At 42.2% G+C, this 14,906-nt stretch overlaps 1 protein-coding gene across 3 annotated transcripts in view; it reads right to left on the bottom strand.

The window, feature by feature from the left end:
* The window catches only part of dusp22a (dual specificity phosphatase 22a), an 81,998-nt gene that overhangs the window by 61,314 nt on the left and 5,778 nt on the right, over positions 1-14,906 (bottom strand). For all 3 annotated transcript variants that reach the window (XM_069902132.1, XM_069902131.1, XM_069902133.1), the window contains 2 exons: positions 4,806-4,839; positions 1,455-1,537 (listed from right to left, as the gene is read on the bottom strand). In XM_069902132.1, the coding sequence (XP_069758233.1) occupies positions 1,455-1,537; positions 4,806-4,839 (117 nt within the window). The remainder of the gene's footprint in view (positions 1-1,454; positions 1,538-4,805; positions 4,840-14,906) is intronic.

Genomic DNA, 14,906 nt, shown 5'->3' with positions numbered 1-14,906 from the left:
GGAGAAATTTGCCAGGGTTTCCACGTGGAGAGACGAGAAAGGCTGGACGACAGCCTTCAGCCAAGGAAGTGAAAGCCAGCATGGGTCACACAAAGCCAATCCGGGCAGCAGGAAGAAACAAAAATCTGGAATTGATAGCCGCGTAAACAAAAGCAGCGGAGAAAAGGTTGTGACCATTCACCTTAATCTAAGCCCCTCATAATTTTGTGAACCACCCCTCAGCCTCCTACACTCCAGGAAACAAAGCGAGCAGACTGACCAGTCTCTCTTCATAACTCAAGTGCTCCAGTTCCAGTAACATACTTGTGAATCTTTTCTATGGCCTTTCCAGTTATTTTTATAGTCAGAAATTTAGTGTCCACCAAAGTCCGTGTGGTGACTCCTTCCCTCCAACAGGTAAATATTAGGTGACAAATGGTGGCAGCTTCTGCCTGATTACATTTTTTTTTAAATATTAAATTTAATTTAGACATACACCACAGTATCAGGTCGTTCCAGCCCACGAGCCCGTGCTGTCCAAATACTCCAATTAACCTATAAACTCCATCTGTCTTGGGGACATGGGAGGAAATCAGAGCACCCCGAGGAAATCCATGCAAACATGGGGCAAAGACAGCATTGGATTCGAAACCAGCTCCCTGGTGCTGTAATAGCATTGCACTGACCAGGAACGACCGCCTTCCACTACACGTCAACAATTCTATAGTAGAGTGAGTGGAGAGCACCAAGTTCCTTGTTCACTTAGCTAGTGACCTATCATGGACCGTCAACATCTCCTCACTTGTCAGGAACGTGCAACAGCGACTGCACTTCCTCAGAAGACTGAAGCGGGTGAGGCTACCGGCCATCATTATATCAGCCTTCTATAGGAGCTCTATCAAGAGCATCCTGGCCGGCTGCATCACAATGTGGTTCAGTTGCTGCAAAGAAACAGATCGGAGGCCAATCGACGGAACCATAAGAGTGGCAGAGAGGATCACTGGAGTCTCCCTCCCCGCGCACCCCCCCACCCCATCGACGTGATGTACTGAAGAGCGTGTGCAAAACCATTGAGGACCCCCTTCCACCCAGCACACAGCATCTTCCAGCAGTTCCCATCAGTGAAGAAATGCAGGAGGATCAGAGCCAGCCCCACCAGGCTGAGGATCAACTTTTTCCCACGGGAAGTCAGAACGCTGAATGACCAAAGGAACCACTCACACTAACCATTTGAGACTCTCATATTCATGAAACAATATTTATTTATATATTTAAATCGATTAAATACTTATCTTGCATATATATTATTTGTCTGTATGCGAGTTGTCTGTATCTGGTTGCTGGTCTAAGTGTTTTTGCACTGAGGACCGGAGAACGCTGTTTTGTCAGGTTGTATTTGTACAATCAGATGACAATAATCTTGACTCGACTAACGACTCTGCCAACGTGCCGGCCCTATGTTTGATGAGGCTTACCTCAAGCACTGGCTTGGCATTGTTGCAAATAGACAGGATGTGTGTGATTCCATTCTTAACCAGGCTGTCTTTGTTCTGAGAGTCTACAGGTGGGGAGAGGTAATATAAAGTCCATTTTTATAGAAGCAAAGAACCTGTGCAGAAACAACACTGTGCAAAGAACAGCATGAGTTACAGCATTATAATCCATGTGACTGGATCACTTCAAGTCCATTTACAATACTTTACACAGTCACACAGTCATATGGAGATATTGAACCTTATTTTCTTTCCAAATCTGCTCCTTTTACAAGCAGGGTATGGTGAAGGTAAAAGCCAAACCCAGTACATAGTAACAAAAAGCTAACTCCAGCAGTCAAAATTCCAGCATAATTGCAGAATTCACAGAAAATACACAGCAGAGTGATGTGCTTTGGAAATAAGGCATTGTTTCAGGCTGGGTCCATCGTCAGAATGATCCTGACGACACACCGCACCTAAACTGCGGCAGATGACAACGTGATAAAATCACTCTGCACTTTTGCAGAAAAAAACAACTCCAAAAATGGATCTTGTGCCCTGGAGTGACTGCACACATTGCATTGACATTGCCTGTCCAATAAAGCCTCTAAACTGAATGTTTACCGGCATCTGTTTTGTTCTGGGTTAAGAATGTTTCTCAATGGTAACAGCCAGAAGTTATCAGAACAGTGCTGGCATTTATCCACACGGTGACCTTTAGTTTCCTCTGAATGCTTCCTTAAAAATTCCTTGCCTCTGTCTTTCCTTACAAAAAAAAACAGACACTAAATAAATGTTTCTTCCCCTCTCTCCTGAAGGCACCAAGTTTTCCCCCAAGCTCCAATTCCAGATTTTGCTACAACTCCCTGGCTCACACAGATGCCTTTCTAATCAGAGGGCCCAAACCACACCCTGTCCTCACCTGACATTTCTTTGGGCCTGCATCAAAATATTGAGGGTTGGCCATTGAGAGCTAATTTAACTTAGGACTGCAGGTGCTGGAATCTGCAGCAATAATCAATCTAGAAGAACTCGGTGGATCGAGCAGAGGATCAGAGGGAAAAAAATAAGGGTCAAAGTTTTGGGTCGAGACTCTCTATCCACATTGGGAGTACTGAGGGGAGATAGCCAGTAGAATGGGAGGGTTGGACAGGGGGCCAGTAGGGATTGGTAAACCAGGGTAGTGTAGATGATGGACAGATGGTGTAGTGGAGCCAAAAGTGGGTTTGGTGGAGGAAAATGGGTCATGCAGGATAAGGGTGGAGATGACTGAGGGGGATTCGATTAATTTAATTAAGATGTGTCAGATGATTAACGGACAAAATGGAAACTATTTCCTCTGATGGGAGTGTCCAGACAGATGATTCAACTTTGATGACAGTCCTCAAAGGAATGTTCCAAAATACCGACCCTCGGTATAAGAAGATACGGAAGCCAGAGAGTAAAGGAAGTTGTGATAAATCTCAGCCATACTCCAGTTGAATGACCATGCATGCACAAAGACTGCAGTTGCTCTGCACGGATTACAGTTGGTCAGCAACATCAAGTATTGTTAATGTCCGAGCACTGATTGACATCCTGTCTTTTTAATCCTGATAGTTGCACAATAACACTGAAAATACATGCAGGAAATGTTGAAAACCTCATGAGGTGCATGGCAAATTTTCAAGCAGTGAAATATTGCTAAAGAACACTTTACATACAGTATTCCGACCTATTTCTTCAAGCCAGCACAGGAGAAATAAATAAAGTAAGTATATTGATTCATGAAATCCTAGAGGTGTTAAGACCAGATTTTAATGAAATCCTAGAGGTGTTAAAGCCAGATTTTAATGAAATCCTAGAGGTGTTAAAGCCAGATTATCAAGGAGATAAATTGTTCAGTAAACCTTAGATTGGAGATCCCACCATAGCATCAGACATGAAACTAGAGGAACCGTACACAAAATTGCTGGAGGAACTCAACAGGTCATGCAATGTCTGTGAAAATGACTAAGGAGTCCATATTTTGGGCCTGAGCCCTTCATCAGGAATAGTTTCTGCTGAAGAGCTCAGGCCTGAAGCTTTGTCTGCCTGTTGCTTTCCACGGACGCCGCGTAACGTGCCGAGCTCCTCCAACACTTTTCTGTGTTGTTCCAGTGCTCCAGCATCCGCAGATTTCTTGATTTGTCTCCATGAAGATTGTTTTAGCACTGGTGTTTCGCTTGTCCCTCCTGTTGTTCTAATACACATAATTTACTGAGACCACAGAGCAATTCGGCCTCTGTAGAAGCTATCCAAAAACACACTACCCCTGTCACGTGCCTCATCACCCCATAAACGTTGTCACCCTCTAATTCCCATGATTGGATTGGTTTCCGCCACCTGCTCGGGAAGTGGGTTTTAAGTCACTGTGGCTTGATCATAAAATACTCTTCTTGGAACATCTCCACAATTTCCTCTGCCAATGGCCATTCTGTGCTGGGTGTTGAGAACTTTCTGTGTCCTTGTATACACTTTTTGAATCATTTTGACAACTCCTGTCACTGTTGCACAATCATACTGCGGTTTTTCTAAGACTGTTATTGCCCTCAAAAATTGTTCCCACGTCAGGGACACTAAATATTCTCATGCCACAATCCCCAAATTGTTTTCCTGAGATTCCAGCTGAGGTGTTGACAGGGAGATAGAGACAGTGGATCAGGTATGGAGTCTGTGTCAAGGGATGAAATCAAAGGCTCTATTTTCCTGATGTTAGAACATCATAGAGAGCCTTTTGGCCCATCTACTCTGCCCCAAAGTATTATTCTCCCTAGTCCCATTAACCTACACCCAGACCGTAGCCCTCCATACCATTCCAATCCATGGACCTATCTAAATTTTTCTTAAAAGTTAAAGCTGAGACCATATGCACCCATCAGCCAGCAGCTCCTTCCACACTCCCACTACTCTCTGCATGAAGAAGCTCCCCCTAATGTTCTCTTTAAGCATTTCCCTTTTCATCCATAACCAAGCTCCTCCAGTTCTCACCTCTCCCAATCTCAGTGGTTTATTTGGACATTCCTTCTCATCCAGCCCTGGATATCAGTCTGACAACCTAGTTAAAGAGTCAGTAGAGCTAGAGGGATAAGATGCATCTGCAAGTTTAAACTGAGACAGTGTATTCATATGTCATCAACATTAAAGGAAGAAAGGAGAGCTCCTGGCAAATCCAATAGCGCAAAACTAGGAATAGAATCCATTGCAAATTATTCTCTGGCAATGAGAGATGAGAATGGAACCAGGAGAGTGTGGTTCTATCAAAAGGGAAAAGAGTTAATATATTTTGATTTTGAAAATAGAATGTATTTAACCAGAAATAACCACACTTACCTCTAATATTTCCCAGGTAGAGACCATCCAAGATCTAGCAAAAGAAAGAGATTTAATTTTAAAATCTATTTCTAAATCCTAACATCACATCCACAAGCTCTGGCTGACAATATATTTAGCTATCACAAAGTACATTCTGCATTGTAGAGTAACTGAGAATCCATCAACGACAATCTAGGAGAGAATAATCTAGATCAGCCTTACTCAACCTTATTTTGTCTAAGGGTCCCGTAAGGACTCTGCTCAAGGTTTATGGGCCCCCTTCCCTGCGAAGCCATCAAGTTTAGTTGGTTTCTTCAATACTTCTCTCCTACATAATGAACAAAAAGGATTTTATGATTGCAGTCCATAACTCCCACCTTTAACAGTGCTGTGACCCTCTTGTGGGGAAATATGGCCCCTGTTGAGAATGGCTGATCGAAAGAAGATGCGATCAATTCCTGGTCCACATTTTTCAGGTAACTATGCGAGATAGCACTTGTGCCAGTTCAAAAGCTCTCAGTACACGATGTGGGGGCAGTTGACACATAGTAAAGTCTAGTCCAGTGGTTGTCCAACTTTTTCTTTCCACTCACATCCCACTTTAACTATGCCATTGGTGTTCTGTGATTAGTAAGGGTTTGCTTAAGGCAGTATGTGGGCAGAAACAAAAAGTTTCAACACCACTGTTTTAATCGTACCTCATTGACTCATTATGTGCACGGTTTCAAAACTACAAAGGAAATAGGCCAATGACAATTTTTCAGAAGCCAAATATTTCAGTAACAATTGGGTCTAGAGAACCTTCCCTTCCCACCTTAAACAATCCCTTACTAATTACAGAGCAGCGATGGCATAGGGATTACTTAAAGTGGGATGTGAGTGCAAAGAAAAAGGTCGAGAACCACTGGTCTAGTCAGTCAGTCTGTTCCCCTTGGTCATCCTCTGGGGCTGTCTATGTAGAGTTGAATGTTGTTGGTGTCACTCTATAGGTTTCTCCTGTAATGCCTGGTTTCCTCTCACACCCCATAGGCATGCAGGTGGGCAGTGTAAATGTCCACTGTACTCTGCCACCAGAATGAATGATAGAATCAGGATGAGTTGGGGAGTTAATCGGGATGTGGGGAGAAGAGCTGGTTGACGCCACTCGCCATTGGGGTGCCATCTTATCCCTGCTTTGTAAGAGTTGCCCCAGTCAGAGGTTTTATCTGTAAACTTGGGGATGGGTTTATTTATCTACAATACTATTTTTTTAATCTTTTGGATGGCTCCATGGAGGGGGAGGAACCTGCAGATGTGGCTATGATTAAATGTTTTCAAAGAATGTGACTGAAAATAAAATGTTTTAAGGTTTATATATTCATGGAAGTGTAGTTTATTCAGTGTAAACAGTATAGATTTTTTGTCTTTTAAACTGTTTATTCTTAATGCAGGTGTATTAGTTAGGTATTGTACAAGTAAATCTCAAGCAACCAGAAAATACACATCCGGTATCTACTGATCCCCATAGGTGCTAGTTACCGGGCCTCTACTCTACATCTGATGTGGAGAAAATCTTTACTGATATCCACCTTATCTCTATCCCTCATCATTTTATAAAACTCAATTGTGTCCTCTCTTAATTTCCTCCTCTTCAGGTAAAACAGATATTGCCTCTCCTTGACATTGAAACATTCCATCCCACGTGACATCCAGGTGAATCTCCTCCAGGGAATACTCTATCCAAGATGGCGAGAAGCTGCAGAAGGTTGTGAACGTGATGTTGAACTGCAGTGACATTCAAGGGGTTAACATTGTAACAACATGACTTAAGAAATTTTTAAACATAGAAAAAGATGTAAGATGATCAGCAGATGCTCTGAGGTCCTGCCAGTCTCCCAGGTGAAGGTTACTAATTGTTTGATGAACAAAAAAAGTATTTTGTGTTGGGCTAATTACAATGGAACATGTTGAGACAGCAAGAATTGTGTTACAACAATGTAACTGCAAGAACTGAAAAACAACCTCTGTCACATACTCTGTATGTTCAAATATTGCTGTACATTGGAGGCGAGAGGAGAGGAGACTCCATTGGGGCAATGCCTGTTGCTGCAACGGGGTACTCAGGCTTTGCAAAGCAATAAAGGGGTTTGACCTTGCGCTGGTCGTGAAAATTTATTTTCACAGTGGCTTAGGCCATCACTCATACTCCCTTCCCTCCATCGGCTCCATCTTTATCACCTGCTGTCGTGAAAAAGCAGCCAACATGTTAAAAAGACTCACCCCACTCTTCATTCCCATTCCATCAAGAAGAACATTCACCAGCATGAGACACACCATCTTTCACACCATTGTAACTGAATATCTATTATCCATTTTTTGTGTTTATTATCCATTGAATTTAAGGAACTGGGATGCTTTGGTTCCTGTTTGGCTGCAGTAAATGAGAATTTTGGTGCATATGTACATTGTACAATGTGTATGACAATAAACTCATTCTGCTCATCTTCATGCAACACCAGATTCACACGTTTAGGGTAGCAGTTAATGAAATACTGTTACATTGCCAAAATATTTTTTTAAATCAACGACACTTTCTTTCTTGCTGTTGTCAGACATCTCAATGAATTTCAAAATAGTAAAACAATGTTGTCTTTGCTTCATACCAACTGATCGATCTCTCTCTCCGTATCTCTCACTTTTTGTATTGTGTCTTACTTGTACTATGTACGAGATGGCTAACTGGTCTGCTCACTATCTCTGCATCTTGGTACAGGTGACAATAAACTTAAACTTGCAACTGATCTGTATGTTGATGAATTCGATGCAGTGCAAAATTACAATTATCTTCTGTATCAGCAGAGGTCGTGTTACCCACCCCCAGAACATCGTCACTCTGAGTAGTCGGAGACCAAAGTGGGAGAGGGGTCTATTGGTGTAACGTTGCACATGAAACCTTATAGCATCACCTCAGGAATGAGCATAGTGAGGGAATTCACTTCACTTAGAATTGCCTCTTTGAAGTTAAGATGGCAGAATCGCAGATGGAAATGAAGAAGCAACATAGTGAGATAGATCAGCTAGTTGAATGGAGACAAAACAACCTTGCACTCAGCATTAGCAAAAGTAAATGATTGTGGACTTCAGAAAGAGGAAAGCAGGAGAACACAAGCCAGTCCTCACAGAGGAGTCGTTAGTGGAAAGGGTATCAACATCTCTGAAGATCTATCCTGGGGCCTTCATGTCGATGCAATCACACTCACCAATGGCTGTACTTTGTTAGGAGTTTGCGATTTGGTATGTCACCAAAGACTCTTGCAAGCTTTTACAGCTGTACCCTGGAGAGCTTTCAGACTGATGCATCACTGTCTGGTAATTGAGCTGTCCATACACAGGACAGGAAAAGGCTAGAGAGAGTTGTGAACTTGGCTAGTGACATCACGGGCACTAGTCTTCACTCCACTGAGGACATCAAGAAGAGGTGTTTTCTCAAGAAAGCAGCCTCGATCATCAAGGACCCTCACCACCCAGACCCTTTCCTCACTACTACCATCAGGAAGGAGGTACAGGAGACTGAAGATGAACACCCAACAGTTCAAAAACAGCTTGTTCCTCTCCTCCATCAGATTTCTAAATGGACAATAAACCACAGATACAACTTCACTTTTATCTCTCATTTTTGCACTTACAGTACAAAACCAATTATCCGAAAGGGTCAAGGCCGGGCTTATTTCAGATAAATGGTTTTTTTGGAGAATTGGTCATTTTTTTTTTAAAAACAGCCCAGTAGCACCAGCAAATCACTTGTAACAGTGTTTAAACAACAACAAAAACAAGGTAAGGCTTTTTAACCATTAAAATAATGTTTAATTCTTACCCAAAAAAATGCTAACCACCAATGATCACCGATAGCTGACACTTCCCCGCCAAGGCCCTGCTCATGCTGGGAGCTTGAGGTGCCTGGTCATTCAGCTCCAAAAAATTTTGGATAAACAAGAATTTCTGACTTGTTTCAGAGAATCTGATTTCAGATAATCAAAGTTGTACTGTACTTATTTATTAAGTAAGTGTTTTTACAGAAATATAATTTATAGCAATTTTTCCCCTGTAATGCACAATAATGTTGCCGCAAAACAACAAATTCTGAGATGCATGCTTATGGCAATAAGTTCTGATTCTCAGAGGCCTGGCACCAGGTGAGAAATGTGGTGCACAGGTTCACTGGGTGGGATCTCCATATGTCCATAATGCACTGGAAGATTCAGATTAAAAACAACCAGAGAACACCATTAAAATGCACAATGAAATCCATATGCATGCTCTGATCAGAGGTCGGGCAGAGCCAGGAGTCTATGTCTGCAAGACACTCAAGGGAGTGCAGACTCTAGAATCTGCAGGAGGTATCAACATCCAAATAGCTGGGGCCCTTGAACAAGAGGAGCATCTACAACTTGTCTGCAAGAACTCACCAACAAAACCGCCACACAGCATCCATTGGCACAAGTTTCAAGATGCTTTTCAAGGAGTGGGGACTCAAGTTTTAGACTATCCAAATACCAAATTCCGTTCGTGAAGGCCGCCTTGGTGGTAGCCAGGAAGTGTATACAGTTGCATGGAAGTGCGACCCTCAACTAATGGAATATGGAAATACAGAGTTGCATTCCCCTGGAGAAAATCATACAATCTAAGGAAGAAACACGACACATTAGTTAAGGTGCAGCAACCTTTCTTGAAATATATTGGCAGATTGATTAGTTCCCCCCCACCCCCCAAACCATTTGAAATAAAGGTACCATCACAATCCATCCCAGGAGGGAAATAAATGGGATCAAAGAAGTGGGACATGACACAGGTGGCACATTTCTTTCAGTTTCATTTTGAGTTTCTTTACTTTCTTTTTAACTGACTGTATTTTCAATTATATGGAGATGAGGGGGTGGGGAGGTTGGTAAAGAAATAAATATAGACTCTATATGTTACATGAATGTTTAAAAAAATTATATGGTTTGTTTGTGTTTTAGGAGTCTATGAAAATTAAAATAAAATATTCAAAAAATATCTTTTCAAGATTATTTTATTATCATGTAATAAAACAGAAAATGTGATATACAAAATTTCCTTGAGTCTACAGAAAGATTCACTATCAACAGAAATTGCCTGACACCCCTTACAGTCGGAGAAAGAGAAGCAAAAGAGAGAGCCCTAGAGTCATTGAATGTCCATGGATTTGCCTCTAGCAATCCCATTGCCTGCACAGCCTTCAGTCCAAACCATCAGCAATCACGCTTCAGATGCCAACCTCTGACACAATCAGGACACCCTCAGCTCCCTCGGCACCTTCTTGTGTCCCGGTTCCAATACCTTGTACCCCTTCAACCAGTCACGAGCCAGTCTCCAGCAGTCCGCACCCTGGTGTGAGTCCTTTGACCGCAGTTGGCAGCAGCCAGCAGCCTGTGTGGGTTCCTCGTCTCATGTCACCAACATCCCACTGCCTGTGTGTTCTTCAGCCTCAGAGATCCTCGCTGGTCCACCACCATGGTCACTGTCCTGAGGGTCATCTCCTCTGCTTTTCCTTCAAACTGATGTGCCAGTTCTTTGCTTCCCTGGAGTCTGCAACTTCTCAAGACCGCTGCCAATCATGGGCCCAAGCCCTGTGATTGCAGGGTTTTAATATAAACCACCATTGGCTCCTTTAACAGGCCATTTCAAGCTTGTACAGAGATGACGGCACTCAAGCTAAGCAGTTGGACCCCATGGGAGAGTGCTGTATCCCTGCTCTCAGTGGGAACATAGCAGTGCTACTGCTACAGGACCTCCAACAGAACCACAGATGGAGGTCATACAAAGTCTTTTTGCTTATGGGCAATCTCACCCATTCCAGCAAGAGGTCTAGTTCCTGCATCGAGGAAGTGAATTGAAGCACGTCCAAAACAGAGATGCACCGCGCCAAAACTTTGCCGACCTCACTGAGCAGAGGATGCCTGCTGTCCTTGGTGCACCACAAGATGCCATGAATCTACAGACTGCAGCTCTCACTGGTCACAGAGATACTTCTCAGAAGCTGCTTACAGACCTTCAGAGCAAAGGGATGCCACACGCCATCAGGAAACTGTTCTGCACAGAGAGATGCTGTACATCAGCAGACTGCTGATCTGGGTCAGAATCAGAAGTTATTGTGATGAGATGTGGAGTTTCGTGGCAGAGACACAGTGCAAACATTCGTACTATAACCATCTTACGACATTACTATAAAAAAAATTAAAATAATATTCCACAAAAAGGCAGTGTCTGTGGTTCATTGATTATTCAGGAATCTGAGGGCTCTTCTTTAGGCTCCTGTACCTTTTCTCTGATAGTAGAAGAGTGAAGAGGGCATGGCCTGGGTGGTGGGACCTACGAGGACAGAGGCCGCTTTTTTTTTTTTTTAAAGACACCGCTTCGAGTAGACGTCCTCAAGGGATGTTAATGAGAATGTCAATGTCACTCAGTGTGCACCTGATGCAAGGAAAACGTTGCATGAACAGTGCAGGGAGTGTTCAATCCAAATTGTGCCCGGTCATGATTTCATCCTGGAATGATCTCTCGTGCGGATCAAATGTGAATCAAGCTGAAACTGGATCATGGCACCTGAAAGAGAGATATAATGCATTCCAATTTCCAGCCTACTAAGTCTTGTCGTTAATTTTTTTTAAAAAGGATAGAAAAAGAGGGAGTGCATTTGGAGGTTAGGAGGAAATAACTGTTAATCTTTAACATCCGTACTTCCAATAGGTTTACAGTCTTTAAAATATTTTCTCCATTCCAGAATATAGTGAATGCCAACCTGCTGATATATCCCAGGCTCAGGAACCTTCAACAATGACCCCCCCCCCCCCCGCTTCTGCTCCGCATCTCCATTTCCATTTTCAGATATTTGTAACATATCCTACATAATTTGGAGGCAGCAGCTGTTCACGTTTGTATCTTTCGTAACATTTCACAGATGTGCGGCTAACCGTGATCAACTTGGCATGTGCAGGAATCAGATGCACTTCACTGGACCAGTCTTTATACATTAAATATCTTCTGCATTTTTCAATTTCACCTGATCTATTATGTAGCATGTGCAAAATGGGTTATGCATTGCTATATCTTGCAGGGGGTGGGAGAATCAGTCTTTACATGCAAACCTCTTTCATGTCGCCACAAGAGCAACCCCCAGAATATTCCCACTGCAAAATACAGGGAAGAGTAGAAATCGTGCCATCTCACATCTGTTCCTAATGCACAAGTGGATCACATCTGCTAGTGTAAAGATAATAAAACATAAGGCACAAGAGAAGAAATAGACCATTCAGCCCATCAAGTCTGCCCAGCCATTTAATCATGAGCTGATCCATTTTCCCACTCAGCGCCACTGCCCAGCCTTCTCCCCAGAACCTGTGATGCCCTGGGTAATCAAGATCTTATCGATCTCTGCCTTAAATACACCCAATGACTTGGCCTCCACAACCACCTGTGCAATAAATCCCACCCTCTGGCTAAATAAATTCCTCTGCATCTCAGTTCTAACTGGGCTCCCTTCATCCTGAAGTTGTGCCCTCTTGTCCTAGACTCTCTGACAACGCCTTTCAACATTCAAAATGTTTCAGTGAGGGGTCTATGAGGATAGAGGCCACTTTTTTTTTTTTTTTAAAGACACCGCTTCGAGTAGACGTCCTCGATGGATGTTAATGAAAATGTCAATGTCACTCAGCGTGCACCTGATGCTAGGAAAACATTCTCCTAAATTCCAACGAATGCAGGCAAAGAGCTGTCAAACCCTTGTAATATGATAATCCTTTCTTTCCCGGAATCATCCTTCTCTGTTAAAATCAATTGTAACCCATTTAAGACCAGAGCATGTCCCCATCTTACCATTTGGTTTGAAACCTCCTCCTTCACAATATATGCAGGATAGTGGCTTATGAGAACACAGTTTTACCCAAGTATTTGCTAGTGAAATTAGAAAACATAATAAAATACATGACTAAATCTTAATCACCCATATTATCCAGATAAAATAATGTTGGATATTAATATTACAGGTTAATAAAAATGAGTAATGGAAACACTGGTGTAATTACAAAATTATTCAGTAATTCTTCAGAAAGATCTCATTAAATTTTGAAGATTAGATCTGCAAAAGATTGAACTCTAAATAATAAACATTCAGTCCTTAAACTGTGCCTTTGCAATCGACCTACACATATGGTTATTTGCTTAAATATTTGACTGGTTCACATCTTTATGCATTATGCAAAACAAATTAAATATACAATAAAATGAGAAGAAAATTTGTCACATTCCACAGGGATCATGAAGAATTGCTTTTTATTCGAAACACTTGTCGTGGATTGAACAATGAACAAGTCCTGTCTTGATGCCATTGAGTAAATCCCTGCAGCTTCCAAATGAATCAGCAGAAGGAACATCTTTGAAGCCTGTATCGCTGTTGTGCCTTCCTGACAAGTCAGGAGATGCCGTGTGTCCAGGATCGGTCACAACGGAAGTGGACTCCGAGGAACTTGGGTGCTCTCCACTCTCTCCATTACCGAGCTATTAATGTGTCTTGGAGGGTGGTCATCCTTGGTCCTCCTGAAGTACATGATCATCTCCTTTGTCTCATCCATGTTGAGACTCAGGTTATTATTCTCATACCATTTCTCAAGATTTTCCATTTCCTCTCCGTAGTGCGACTCATTGTTGTTGCTGATAGGGCCGACGACTGTCGTGTCATCTGCAAACTTGATGACTCTATTGGAGCTTGATCTGGCGTGACAGTCGTGGGTCAGTAGCGTGAGCAGGAGTGGGCTGACCACACAGCCCTAAGGTGTTGCCAGTTCTCAGTACCGAAAATTATAAGTGCTCGATGTTCTGCTACTGAGTCGAACAGGCTGTGGTCTTTCAACAAACATTTCTAGTAATTTACAGGGTCTGGTTATTGCTGAAAGACTACATTTATTGCCTATTCCTAGTCATTATAAGGCCCAACTACATGGAAGGTGTATTCATCATGCCAATGGGGTGTTGTTTCATCATTTAAACTTGAGGGCAATGAAGGAACAGTGATGCATTTCCACATGAAGATGTTTTGTGTCTTAAAGAGGAACCTATTCCCATTCACCTGCTGCCCATGGTGCAGTGCATTCTCAGACAGTAAACATAGCTTTTACCATGTGGTGCATCAAAAAATGAAAGGTAGGATTTAAAGGCATAAGATACCTTGGACTTGACTGAGAAAATTACCAGCACTCTTGACAAGCTAAAATCTGCCGTCTCAGCAGATGGAACCCATGGAAAAAGTGAAGCAAATATAGAATTGCTGGAAGATCTCAGCTGGCCACATAAATGGACGATTACTACCCATGGAAGCTGTCATACCTGCTGAGTTCCCCCTTTTGTTTGCTCAAGTTTCCAGAATCTCACGTCTTTGTGTTTCTCTGTGGAAATGCAAGTTTTGAATAGTTCATTTTGAATAAAAAAATCAGAGCAACTACAAAAAGTGAGTCAGGGTGAGACAAGTTCATTAAAATAACTTGTCCTTACTTTGCAATTTGGCCACTTTTTAGATCCTGCTTCACTCAATGTGCTGGTGACTAATGAATTCCATCAAAGCACCTGAATATATAGAACCTGACATGTTAATTTACATGCAAAATTGTTTGAATTTGCATTTAAAATTGGTATGTCAATTGTTGGAGAATTCTGTTCATGACAAGAAGATGATCTTGTTGCAGTTCAGTTTCAGAGGTCAAAGGGAAAATCCAAGGGCTTTTGTTCCCAACATAAAGATCACTCTTTGACAGCCCATAAATTCAGGTAACAAAAGCATTTTTCAGTGACTGGCATTATACAGATCTATCCCACAAGTAGTAATTAGAATAAACAGACAGACTTCTGCAATAAAGGTGTTGATCAACAATCACACATTGACATATATTAACACTATTGCAGTCAGTTTTAACACTACTACATGTTGTGCGACGATGAATCAGGGAACCTTACTTGAGCAAGTTTAGGCAGATGGTGCAAATGGAAAGCAATGCAAATAGTGTGTACGGTGCAAAACAGGAGACAATGGGTGCATCTACTCATCAATACAGTAGACTGAAAATGGGCATC

This window comes from Narcine bancroftii, chromosome 10, assembly GCF_036971445.1.
Source record: "Narcine bancroftii isolate sNarBan1 chromosome 10, sNarBan1.hap1, whole genome shotgun sequence".
Taxonomy (NCBI): domain Eukaryota; kingdom Metazoa; phylum Chordata; class Chondrichthyes; order Torpediniformes; family Narcinidae; genus Narcine; species Narcine bancroftii.
Note: the sequence above shows the minus strand (reverse complement) of the source record. Positions and strands in the feature narration are given on the sequence as shown.